At 41.5% G+C, this 13,425-nt stretch overlaps 1 protein-coding gene across 1 annotated transcript in view; it reads left to right on the top strand.

The window, feature by feature from the left end:
* The window catches only part of kiaa1549lb (KIAA1549-like b), a 55,215-nt gene that overhangs the window by 28,546 nt on the left and 13,244 nt on the right, over positions 1-13,425 (top strand). The window contains exons 5-12 of the mRNA XM_070834587.1: positions 4,333-4,552; positions 4,854-4,987; positions 5,763-5,931; positions 9,877-9,936; positions 10,781-10,932; positions 11,485-11,656; positions 12,203-12,366; positions 12,857-12,892. Coding sequence (XP_070690688.1) covers positions 4,333-4,552; positions 4,854-4,987; positions 5,763-5,931; positions 9,877-9,936; positions 10,781-10,932; positions 11,485-11,656; positions 12,203-12,366; positions 12,857-12,892 — 1,107 coding nt within the window. The remainder of the gene's footprint in view (positions 1-4,332; positions 4,553-4,853; positions 4,988-5,762; positions 5,932-9,876; positions 9,937-10,780; positions 10,933-11,484; positions 11,657-12,202; positions 12,367-12,856; positions 12,893-13,425) is intronic.

Below are 13,425 nucleotides of genomic sequence, written 5' to 3'. Positions count from 1 at the left end.
ATCCACACTGTTTTGATCTCTACATTACCAACCAGCAGCATTGCAGAGGGCACAGCTTATTCAGTTACGTCCACAGACTGTTTAAAATACGTTTTTATACAGCCTATGGTTATGCCAAATTGCCTACAATCTAAAAACATCCCCTGTGACTTAAAGTTAGAGTTAGAATCCAAATTAATGCAAAAATGAATTTTAAACGAATTCATAAAGAACAAAAAGTTTTGTCAGCCTTTTTGGGGGAAGTGTTACAATTTCTGCCAGTGCTCTGGTGCTGACATTTTAGTTAATTGTGCAATAAGAAAGGTTTTGCTGTGCTTGAATGAAGTTTGGAATTCATATTTTCTGCTAGTCAAGCCTCTCTTAATTTATGAGAGCTTTATTTCAAGGTTGTCTCTTACATATCGTATGAGGTGTATCGTACGTTTCATTTTTTTCCCCTTTGAAGCAGTTTGTAAAGCAGACATGTTGATTGAAGAGTGCTTTTTTTACAGACTCAAATTGTTCTCGTCCTGGACTGAGGCTGAATAATCAAACAATCCTCTAACACAAACTCAACAATAAATGGTTCCTAATTGTGCCCTCGCCAGAAATCTGGAGGTTTATTAGCAGGGAGTGAATTAGGCACTTATACCAAGGACCCTCATGTAGGCTGTGTGAGAAGAGATGAGGACTAATATAGAAATGAGGTTGACTGAATGTGTCCCAGAAGGCAGTGGGTGATGTCACGTATTTGAGTAACTGTACCAACACTAAATCCAGATGTAGATTAGGGCTGTGGCAGTGCTGTAGATGAGAACTGTTGCTCCAATTCCATCATATTTACTAGGGACAGACTTTTATCTACAACCAGAGAGACGATAGATCCACGATTCACTGAAAGGCCATCTTACCAAAGCAGTGGACAAACCAGATTTGGTTCAAGAAAAGCTCAGGAGGAAACAAATCCCCGTATTTCCCCTGCAGTAATGACACAAACAGATCCAGTGCACTCACAATGATCTTTGTGTCTGTGGATTAGCCATTTGTGGAACCAATCATGGTTCCTACTGTGCCAAAGCCAGTTTCTCTCTCCAATAAGCCTCTAATACCTCGGCTCAGTATGTCATTGTATCAGGAGCACCTCTTACGAGAAGCTATGCTAAAATGCAGTTTTTGAGCAGCAGAAATGTGCGTCTGAGTAAATATGTGAATGCTCATGAGTAGAAGGGAGAGATGAAATCTTCTTCTGGGAACGATGTTGGTGAGTTGGTAGGAATGTCTGTTTTCTCTGCATGTGAAAAAAAAAAATGTTATGGCTGAATTAAATTTAGTTTGCAGGGGAAATGAAGGAGGTAGCAATGGGATTCCTTCCCCACATTTACAAAAAAACTTTTCTCCTCTCAGCCTCGAAATCTCCAGTGGACTGGAGCGCCTTTAGAGTGTTGCAATTTTGAGCAAGTGTTAAGTACAACTGTGCGTGGATATTTCTCTGTGTGTGTGTATGTGTGTGTGTGTGTTTACTTTCATATCTGCAATCCTGTGAAATGTCTTGCCGTGTTGTATTTCTCAATGTGGAAGTACCCGATAATTGAGACTGAGGCCTGTGTACTCGTCCTGCTCATGTGAAGGTCAGCGCTCTCACAAGTTCAGTCTCTCTCTCTCTCTCTCTCTGCGCAGTCTCTGGAGGTGTCTTGCTTCAGTGCACTCCTGTCACCCATTTTAACATTGCTTGGGTTCCTTTTAGTAGCACTGCGCTCTCATCCAATGGGAAGCAAGCTGTTGGCAAGGGAAATTGCTTCTGCGTTTAATTATAGGTTAAAATGGTTGGGATGAGAGCGGTGTGCCATGGTGATGCTAAAAAGATGATGAGAAATACACTAAATGAGTTGAACCACAAGGCTAAAACTATTTAGAAGCTTTAAAAAAAAGATAAAAGTAAGCAATTTTTGTGCGCTCCATTTCGGACTCGAAACTTTTAGAAAACGACTGAGATCCGTTGGGTTAATCTGCTGGCAGTGTTTCACACTTTTTGAGATAGAGTTAGTGGGTGTGTTACCAATCTCTGCTTGCTGGAAATGCAATCTCTTAATAACACCTTCACATGGGTGAAGCCCGAGAGGATGAAGTGATAATAAAGGGCTCTTTTCCCAGAGCTGGTAACAAGGCTGAATTGTGAGGAGGCCGAGCAGTGACTCTCAGCTACAGAGACTGTAGGCTCTCAGTGTTTTCGGCCAGTGGATCTCCTTGTCAGCGCAGGCTTTCAAATGGGTTTAGATAACAGGCCTGAATGGTTTCACCTCTCCTTCACACACACACACACACACACACACACACACACACACACACACACACATACGCACACACACCTAGTTTCGTTACACCTGTCATCATTCCCTTTCCGGTTTCCACATACACAAACAGTTCACCAAAATGTCAAGCTGTTACCGACAAACACATGCACATTCATACATGTGATGATGGTTACGAAACACGCTATGTTTCTGTGAGTGTGAGAGTATGAGAGTGCAGTGATACCTGGCCTTTCGGGTTAGAAGTGAAGGAACATAGGCCTCTTTGTACCAAATTCCCCATTCAACTCAACATGTCTCCCTCATCCTAACTCTCCTCTCTCCCTCCCCAGCAACCCTTCAGCCCCTCCTGGTTCTGTCCACATCTGTATTCCACAATCACTCTCTCTCCTGTGCTTGCTTTCATTAGTGAGTGCTTGGAATACACTCTCAAGTGCTCCATCAATCCAATACAGTTCAATATCCTGTCATTCAGCTCATTTGCTGATATGATTTACTGACACCAGCCTCTGACACCACCTTCTGATACGAAGATGTTGATTAACTATACATATTTTACATCACAGCTGACCGTTTTCCAAAGTGTGCGTACAATTTTCGATTCATTTACTGGCTTCCATGCAGTTTTTTTTTTCATTTCACTATGGTATGAAAATGAACTTTGACTCAGACAAGCGTTTTTCGCAGCAGATATTTTTTACTTGACTATGACTTTGACTATGTCACACTAAGTCATGACAGTGTGCCAGTGAGACAGCATGCACAATATCAGGACCCTGAAACTGAAGCAGTTCAATGGAATTCAGCCATCATTAATTTCATTATCTACACCTGTACTTTTTCTATTGTTACATGTCAAGGAGCTTATTGGAAAAGAACTTTTCTTTATCACACAACCAGGGTTTTGATGGAAGTAAAGTGAAGAAGGAAGTGGTTTATCTCTATTCAAATTAATGGAATACCTGTTTTAAGCAATATTCAAGTGACTGTAAGTGATTTTCATACTGTACTAAAATGGCTAAAAGCCTGTGCCGAAGCTAGAGAATCGCTCTGACACCTTGCAGTGGCTTGTGGAATATGATTGGCAGTACGATAGATACCACAAATACCACTTTATTATGCCGTTAGCACAGAGGCAGCCATCACTTAAATACCCATGGTTGTGCTGTGGGTAATGATGTAAAATCAAGCTGCAATCCTGCAAATTGCAGCTTTATTGGATATACAGGATTGCTGCATTAGCGTGATGAAGTGCCTCTTTTATCTCACAGGGGATACAGCAGTAGAGCCAGAACTATGTAGGGAAGACGTAAAGTGGGAGTTAATTTTAATCTGTTTTTATGCTGCTTGGATGTTTTACCAGTTTTATTACAGAATGTACTGTGTGTTGTTTTTATCTATGGTTTTATTTTGTCAGTATTTATTTCCCGTGTTTTGGTAATCAGTGTTGTTTGATCAGAATGAACCACTGTAATTTTATTTCCGAGTAAATTAATGTAAATTTTGAACCTACCTTGATTTTCAAGTATACTGTAATTCACTGGTTTAGCTGAAAACAGACTTACTTATTAGACTATTTCACTTTAAAATGGTTCAGAAAAAATAAAAACTTTTTACTTCATCTTGATACATTTATTGATATCATGATATAAAATTAGAACATTTGATTAAAGAGCATCTTAACTTTTACCAAAGTTTTTTTGCATCAGCTTCAGTTTGGCTCCTCGTCTCGCTGTAGTGATGAGTGCAAGTCTCCAATACCTGTAACATCACTGTTGGGTGTAGTTACAGGGGATACAGGCACGCTTGTAACCACACCTGACCTTACCCTTTAGTGATACTGGTTACTCCTTAATATCTCCTTATGTTAAACCATTGTGCAATTAAAGGGATAAAACATGGTAATTCAATTCAATTCAATTCAATTCAATTTTATTTGTATAGCCCAATATCACAACAGAGTGTCTCATAGTGCTTTACAAAGTAAGAACTCCATATATAGTTCTTTAAAGACTAAATCTTTTTCTCTGATTCTCCCTCTCAGGTGGAGACAGTGTTCGGTTCTCCCAACATGACAGTGGCTTATCACGTGACTGGAGGGGATGTGGTTTACCCTCCCTCTGTGGTGCTGGAAGGCTTGGGCTCCTATGGCCGTGATAAGCTGATTGCAGACCTGCGACAGTACCTCCCCATGGTGACAGCCCTGCCCATCCCAGTTGCATCATGGAGACCCAGCCCAGCCCCTGGCTTCCAGCTGAAAACAGGTCAGCCGGTGTTCAGTCAGGATGAAAGCAAAAAATAAGTCAGATCAGCCTTACAGACTTACAGTTATTTGTTCCTGCTGCATCTGTGCACTGGTGCGATATCAGTGGAAACTAGGTTTGAGACGTTAGGGAATGAAATGAATCCTGTGATACCACATCTGAGTACACAAGAGCTAGAATACTGTATATTATATTCTCAGTTTTCCCAATATATACACAACCAAAAACACAGTGGCATCCTGAAGAATAGTAGCCTCGCCAGTGCACAGTTTTGTGAACTCATTTAGTTTTTATGTTCCAGTTCTGCAGTTTGTGGGAACAGCTGATGATCCTCGGTCCTGTCGGTTCTCTCAAATGATGGAACAGAGGCTCGAGAAGGTCTTTTCTGAAGCGCAGGCCAAAGTGCTCAACGCCAACAGCAGGCTTTCTGTTCAGGTACTGTGGTGTAAGAGTTGTGTTGCACTCCCAGCACTGTGTAGGTGTTCCCCCGCACTGTTACAGGGGCAATGCCGTGTTTTTTATCACAATTACAGTGTTAAAACTTGTCCAATGTAGCATTCTGCTGTCATTGTACTTAAACTTGGATTAAAACAATCTGCAGTCTGACTCAGATAGAAAGCTGTTGTCACCTTTTTTTAAGCTAGAGAACAGAGTCTAACGATATTGTTTTATCATATTAGAACAGATGTAACTACACAGCAGTTTGTCTTACACGTCAGTATTACAGTATGGTTTAGGTGATCTGGCAGCTACAGATGCAAACTGTGTGCGATTTGTACAAAATCGTCCCATAGTGTATCAGGCTTTGCCTTTTAAACAAGAGCTCCTTCTGAAATACAAATTGATTATTTTAGGGAGACAGCGTTTGTATTAATTTTAATAAGCTGCCACATTGAAGTGCGCCCTATATTAAAGCTAATTTGACGGTTACGCATGGATGAAAAAAACTGATTCTGCAATATTTTTGCACTCTTTCATGCCTTGCCAATTTCCCAGCTGTGCTTCTTGATGATTTTTATATTTGTTTATCCGAGACAATAATTGATTTTTTGATGTTTGTCATCTCTACTGCGTCATTTTGTTCTACGAGATTTGTGCTAATCTTTTAGACTTGCACATTACAGTCATGTAATACTTGTCATTTATGTGGTTATACCCATGTTCCTCTGTGCCTTCTTCTCTCTCTGAGCGGTACTGTTTTATCTCCCAGATGCTGAGTGTGTCTCAGACAGCAGGCTCCCCTGCTGTGTCGTTGGTCTACACTGTGAGGAATGGGACTGTCTTCCTTAATGGCACCACTGCCTCAAACCTCCTTGGTCAGCTGTCAGCTGAGCTGGTGGGCTACTTCCTCTTCTATCCACCACTTATCATTGCTGAGCGTAAGTTGCAATTTGCATTCAAAAATATGTTTGCTAATGAGGAGTAATTCAGCAGCCTTGCAAGAAGAGACACCAGAAGTAGTTTTGTGTTCTCTTAATGATTTGTTCTCCAAATCCAAATTAGATTCAACAATTTCCTTGTTTTCTCTTTGTGTTGAAGCTACAAGAGACTCTTTAAAAACTTGTAAGGCTTTGTCTCTCATCCTTGGGTCTAGACCTTTGCACAAAGGAACGGATATATTGATTGACTATATATTATATATATATTGACTATAACAGCAGACATTAAGATACACAAGATTTGTTGTAGTCAAAATTGTTGTTGTCTGTGCCTTTTTGCGTTCACTTGGACTAGACTATTTCAGAAGGTCTATCCAGGCAATGTGGAACTCAAGAGTTCAATCGCTAAGCCTGACTGACGTCCAGTTTCTCAGTAATTGGATGTTTGTGACTGTTCTGCTGCTTTCACGATCACAGTCGTTATTGAGTCACTTAAAGATAGTTGATTCAAAGACACAACTAAGCCCAGGCCTTTCATCTCAGCCTTCTTTGAGGGCATACTCAGCCTAGAGCTCCATCTGTATTAGAGTTGTACTCAGAGAATAACAAATAAAGAGTGACAGGGAATCAGCGGGAGTCTAAACAGCAATCTTAGTAGAGTCCCAGTGTGGAGCCTGTTTCCATCCCCAAAGTAACCGGGGAACGATGTGTAAACTGCTCAGTAGAGGGAGAGATGGCAGACACACAACTTATGATGATATAATGAGATATAATTCTTATGGTGCATTATTGACGTCTGAAGGAGAGATTCACTGTTTACTTGACCTTGTTCACCGTAAATTCAGAATGTAGGTTCATCTAAAGAAATGTACACCATGTAGCTGATATAAGGGTTTAAGCTCCCTTCACACACAAAGGTTCACCCTGAAATCACCTGAACATTTCCAGTGTCAGCGCCAGTGTCTAACAGGAACCTTTACGTGTGTTTGTGCTTCCCTTATGTTGTTAGTGTAAACAAAAACCATGGGGCTTTCACAGTGTAGGGTAATTCACAGATGAGCCTTAAATCTCGGGCAGAGTTCAGCAACGCCACGGCATCTCCACGCAGGCAGCGTTTCAGGTGCTTTTTTCAGTTGACCGTCACACGTGTGTGTTATGGAACAGATACGCTCCTACACTATATTTATTAATCAATACATGTGTCTACAATCGACGTGTAAACGCGGACCTGATAGTATTTATAAGCTTCAAGTCTATTTTCCTTTGTTTTACATGTGTAGCTACAGTGACTGTGTGTTAGGCTCTCGTATGTTCACTACACCCAATACTGTCTCTGAAAATCCATCTTGCGTAGATACTGACAGAAGACTGAACTGCCTTTCTGTGTACACATACCGTCACAGGTTAGATATGTGAAAGGAACCTCAGTGTCTTGCATAATGTATTCTTGTGTAACCAAACCTCTGTCTTATCAAGATAAAGGATGTCTGGAGAAAATGTATATATAGGCGCATTAGGTCAAGGAGAAATCCAGAGGCTTGGCTGTGCATTTGAAGAGTCTAGAAATGGCACCTCTCTGTTCAAGCAGGAATTTCTCAGTCTCTCAGTCTCTCTGGCTTCATTTTTGAGGTTTAAAGCCGCAGTGCTTGAATTTTCCCAGACTTTGGTCAGGTTGACAAGAGCTTTGGCTATTCGAGATCATGGTCAGGATCACAGCAGAGTTCATGCTTGAGCCAGGAATAAAGTCAGGAGCTTCCCTGTACTACCATCTTGCTGAGCCCAACTTTTTTTTTAAACTTCCTGTTCGCCTCTGCTGAGCCCATTGGGTAAATGGCTTATCCTCTCTACCCTCCCACAGAGTACCTGGGCGGACCATATTTAGCAGAATTTAAACCAAAAGATCATGTTCGATGGAGGGCTGTTAAGCAGAGCAGGACAGGAGTATGTTAGATAATAGGTGTCTACCTGGAAAGGCACACACTGGTTCCCAGTTCAGGGCCTTTACATATTTCATTGGACCAGATGTGATGTATTTACAGGTGACTGATTAGCATCTGAACCAAATAGCTGGTAAGTAAACCATGGTTTCCCTCCTTTTAGGAGTTGACACTTGTCAGTTGACACTGTTGACTGTCACACAGTCACACAACCTGCAATGGATTATGGGTGACTGAGTGCCACAGATGATACAGATATAATAAAATATGGCGGTTGCATTTCTCAACCATATTTACAAGTGGCTTCGGTGCGATTATGACTAAATCTAAACAAAAAGGATGCAGCTCCTGAATTTGGACACAACATCAGTATCACTGAAGGCACACAGAAGTTTTGCTTTACACAGTTCTAATCAAGATGAATAGATTTTCTGCTAGTGAGCGTTGAATGAAAACTCACTTTGTGTTGTGATTGAATTAAGTTTGAAAGTTAAGTTAAGTCCCCCACAGACGGGAAGATTCGGTCAGGGAGCAGAGAAAGAGAGGGAGGCTCTAAAGGAGCAGAGACTCACACAGAGAAAAACTCCAGTAAGACAGGGGAGTAGAATAAAAAATTAAAGTGTGTGACAGTGATTTTACCCTGTTCGTTTTGTAGCCTGGTATTACACTGTTCACAGGAGGTGTGAGCATATGCCGGCAGTGGCTGCCTCCTCACTTCAAAGCCAATTATCGCAGTAAATAATTAACAGTGGGGGATTCTCATACCACCTTGGGCTCTGCTCTGACAGAAAAGGTCCAGGATCTCACACCACTTCGAAGCGGCTGTTCGTAGCACAGTGTTCTCCGTCATTCCCGAGGTGCCTGTGTGGGCTGGACGGCTGTGTTCAGCTGTTTAACTGCCCTTCTGCATCTTACACGATCTCTCTCAGGTGGAAAATGTCTCATTTTGGACCATAACATCGCTGAAAACTATATCACAAGCACTGATGTAGAATATGAAATATTGCTTTAATAATAGCTGAATTCTTTTTCACTTCTAGGAATGACTTCAGTTCAGTTTGTATACCCCAGGCTGTCATCACACAGCAGCAGAGGCTAATGTGAAACCTCCCTGCCGATTAATATTCCACGTGACGTCAGACTTATAGACAATGTTGGACAGATTTTGCTGACAGCCCTGCAGCCCTATCCATTAACATTGCCGAAGCCCTTCCTGTTCCTCTCAAATCCCCATCCTCCACCCCCCCCCCACCAATACTGTCATGCCTGAGTGTACATTTCTGTAGCAAGTCTGCTTTCACAGGCCACTGATACAGCATTCCCCCAAACGCTGCACCAGCCTGCAGCACAAGAGCTTAATCAGGCAGGAAATAGATGTAAAAGAACATAGAGACAACCAGAGCTCAGGCAGCTGAAAGCCCTCCTTGCTTCAGTATTTGTCTGACATGTAGTGATAATAAGGCTTTAAACTAAAGATTTCAACCTCACAAAATGCACCCAACTGTAAACTGTTCCCCATCTTCACAAGCAGCTTCAGGTTTTTATACTTTTGATCCAGATTTGTTAGCGAGTGAGACCACCACTTGTTGCAGATTAAAGACTGATTGTGATTTAAACGCTGCTTCTCTTTGTTGACACACAGCTTAAAAACTGAAAGAGCAGTGTGAGGTAATGATCATGTAATAGTTCGGATTTAACTTTCCGTCCAATTTGCAGTTTTCTTTTATCCTTGCATCCTCACCTCTTGTCTTTTTCATATTCAAATTTCCACCTTTTGGTTCAATTGTACCTTGTTGCAGTCTGTTTTTATATGACATTCTCATTTTGCTATGGTAGAAATCAAACGATTTCATTTGAATAGTCAGTGAAAAATTCTCCATCCTAAATAAGGAAAGAAAACAAAACTGTTTTGTTAAGATCAAATAGTAAATTTTAAGTTTGAATTCATGAAGATTAATGATTGAATAATCCCGAGAGGAGTAATTATGATGTTTTTATGTCCATACAGCACTGGAGTACCACAATCTGAACACCTCTGTTGCTACAAGAGACTTCTGGGTTATTACAGGTAGGGATATCATTGCTTCGCATCTTCTTTTACTAAATAATAAAAAGCATAACTTCTTGATGGGGATCTTATGAGTGTTATATTATATTATACACCCGTGTGTGAATGAAATGTACCATTACAATTGTGAATCTCATACAGGGAGCTTTTTATGGAATGGATTGTTGTTTAGTATTTCCTCTGTTGGCTTTATGAATAACTACGCGTACTGAGCACCATGAATATATTCCACAGTGTTCAAGGGCACCCACACCACTATACTGTATAATGGATGGGCCTTTCAGATCAGGCTGTGTACCTCTTAACCCTGCACTTACCAAGATGAGAGGGCAAGTCACTTCAAGGTCATCCCCTGGATAATGGGATTTACTCACACTGAACACGATGTACAACCAGGATTATTGCTTTTCAACTGCTGATAAAACGGACAGATTAAAGCTACATTAGGTGATGTTTGACCACTAGGGGACAGACGGACAGACTCTTGCCGAAATTACACAACATCAAGCATGATGGTCTGCTCTTCAAGCTGCAATAGTTTGACATGGTCAAAAAGTTTAAAACATTTGCAGTCACTCATGTGCCTCTGTTATAGTGCTGCTGTTACTGGTTTGGCTGGCAGTTATTGTCAGCAGTACTATCATATGTCTACAGTACATAGGTACATATACTGGAATATGAAAACTGAGAGGAGACTCGACTGTTTGTTTGTCTCAAACACATTTCTAATTTTGCCTCTATCTCTTCTGTCTTTGTGCTACTCTCTTCTCCTGCCAATAATTTATTTTCTCTCTTAACAACCATCTGGCCATCTTCTTCTTTTTTTTTTCGTCGACATTTGCAGTGATCCAGGATGTGGATAATGCCAGCCTGGAGGGACAGTACCAAAGCTTTGCCAGTCTAATGGAGCAGAGGCTGGCAGAGCTGTTTGTGTTGGCAGGGCAGCAGGGCACTCGTTTCAGACGAGCCACTACTGTAGGCAGCTACACTGTTCAGGTAAGAAACTAGCACGGCAGCCCACAGGGAGGGCCAGGTCTGAATTTCTCTGGAAGAATAAACAGTCTGCGATGCACAGGGTTAGAGAGAAAAAACTCAAGATTATTTTAGATTCTGATTTTGATGTTTTGCCCTAATGCCCTGACATGTTAGTCAGAAGTCTAATGAAAGCTTTAATCCAATAGTTTTGTTGGCTTGTATTTTACACTATGAATATTTTATGAGATGCACACTTTGATACACACTTCTGCACACGCTTGCATAATTACTTGTGGTCAGCCCTCGATAATTAGGGAGTTTCTCAGCTCATCATCTGCTAATTGCACATCAAAACAAGCCAGAGGTTGGATGTTTTATTAAACAAGTACTCTCTTCTGTCCATGTTGTTTTTCCTCTCATGAGACTCTTCGCCTAAATGCATTGTTTTACTTTTGCTTTCCTCCCTGAAACGTAAGCCGCTTCTTGACAATGAACCAGCCATTCAGAAACAGCTGATACAGAGTGTACTGTACTTCAAGGAAACATATGTCATCCCTGTTCTTTTCTAATCAGATGGTGAGCATCCGCAGGGTGTCCGGTTTGAAGAATCCAGCAGAGATGACCTACTACGTCCAGCACAACGGCATTCCTTTATCCGGAACGTCAGCTGCCAAGGTCCTGAACACAGTGGACTCTCAGACTATGGCGCTCACCCTGGGCTACTTTGTCCAGCTGCAGGCAGAACGTAAGCACAGCATCCCTCTAGCGCTTGACAAGTAGGCAAATAGACAGAAACAGTGACAGGCAGACATGCAAACCAAAACACATGACTCATGCTGAGTTTAGAAAGAGGAGCTGCTGCTGGGGTGAGGGGAGTAGAAGAAAAGGTTGAGAAAACTCTTTGCTCTCTAATCTCTCCGAAATGCTCCCGGCAGGACATTGTTTGTTTTGGCTGCAGTGCTTCTCACTGCTTGGAGAAAGGGAGAAAGGGGGAGAGGGTAAGGACAGAGATGGTCAGGACAGAGGCAGAGGAAGAAAGAGAGAGTTTGCTGCACTCTTATAGATTGTTGCCTACAATAGCTGAATCAGCCACACTGTATAGGTTCAGCTGTGCGCAGTGTCACTAAGCGTAGGTATGACAGATGCTTCTGCATGGGTTATTAGGAGAAGCAGGCTGTGTCTTATACCTCCAACGAACCAAATACTGGGCTGTTATCATTTAGTGTTTAGAGTCTACAGGGTGCCATGTGATAAAGTGATGACGGTGAAAAAAGTGTTGTTCTTTTTACAGCTGTGGTCAAGAACCCTCCTAACAACCTTTGGATAATTGCTGCGGTGTTGGCCCCCATCGCCGTAGTAACACTCATTATCATCATTATCACAGCTGTGCTGTGCAGGAAGAATAAAAATGACTTTAAAGCTGATGCCATCGGCAACCTCAATCCCAGAGCTAAGGTATCTGTCTTCTCATTCTGTGCATATGTCTGTCTGTAGGATGCAGCCGAATCAGCATTGATAATCATACAAGCTCTATTTTGACAATCAATTTGTTGTTTCAATCATTTTTCGAGCTTCTCAAATGTGATCATTCGCTGCTTTACTTGGTTGTATATCATTGCAAACTGAATGTATTTGGGGTTTGGACTGGGGAAATTCTAACGGGCAGTTTTCATTTGTTTCTATATATGTAATATGTAATAAAACGTAGAATAGGTGTTTGTCACTCTATAGCAACAGTTGTGTGGTACAGTGTGTGTCTGTGGGAGGGTGACTCTTTGCATGCAGATAACAGAGTTTTGTGTTTTTGAGTGTTGTGTTCTGTATTACATGCATAATGCCTCCTCGGTGCCATTTGGTATGCATTGGTAGAATCCTAGTCAATCTTGGACACCTTGAACAGCACACATACACAGACACTGTTTAAAACATTTCTTCTTGTTTTCAGATGGCGTATCGGAGAGATGTGGGCTATTATCACCAGGTATCTATCTCTTTGTGTTTCCCCTCAGTGCAGATCTGTGTTTCCATCTTCACGGCTCAACTGTGCCAACAGTGGGATATGAATGGGATTCAGGGCAAACATTACCTATGATATATTTCAATTTATCCTGCTGCGCTGATGAAAACGGAGGATACAAGAGCACTTTGGAGTAACAAACCTTTCACAATGAGATTTTCTTGGATGAAAGGCTGGTATTGCCTGTTCTCCTTAAAGCAGTCTCCAGATGGAAAATTTGCAAGACGAAGCTTTACAGCGAATGGTTATGGGGAGAGTTTTTTTCAAGCATAATGAATGTGTGTGTGTGTGTGTGTGTGTGTGTGTGTACTGACACTTGTTTGATTTTGTTTAGAGAAGATTGAAAACTATTTCCATTACGGCTGCATCAAAGGTGCCACAATGTCCTAATCAAAGTTATCTCTCCACCTCCATGTTCTTTGTTTTTTCTGCTCTGTGCTTCTCTTCACTCTTATACGCCAGTGTAGATAAATGAAAATTCATAGTATGGCACTCAG

Source organism: Pempheris klunzingeri, chromosome 1 (genome assembly GCF_042242105.1).
Source record: "Pempheris klunzingeri isolate RE-2024b chromosome 1, fPemKlu1.hap1, whole genome shotgun sequence".
NCBI lineage: Eukaryota > Metazoa > Chordata > Actinopteri > Acropomatiformes > Pempheridae > Pempheris > Pempheris klunzingeri.
This window is presented reverse-complemented; position numbering and strand designations above follow the sequence as displayed.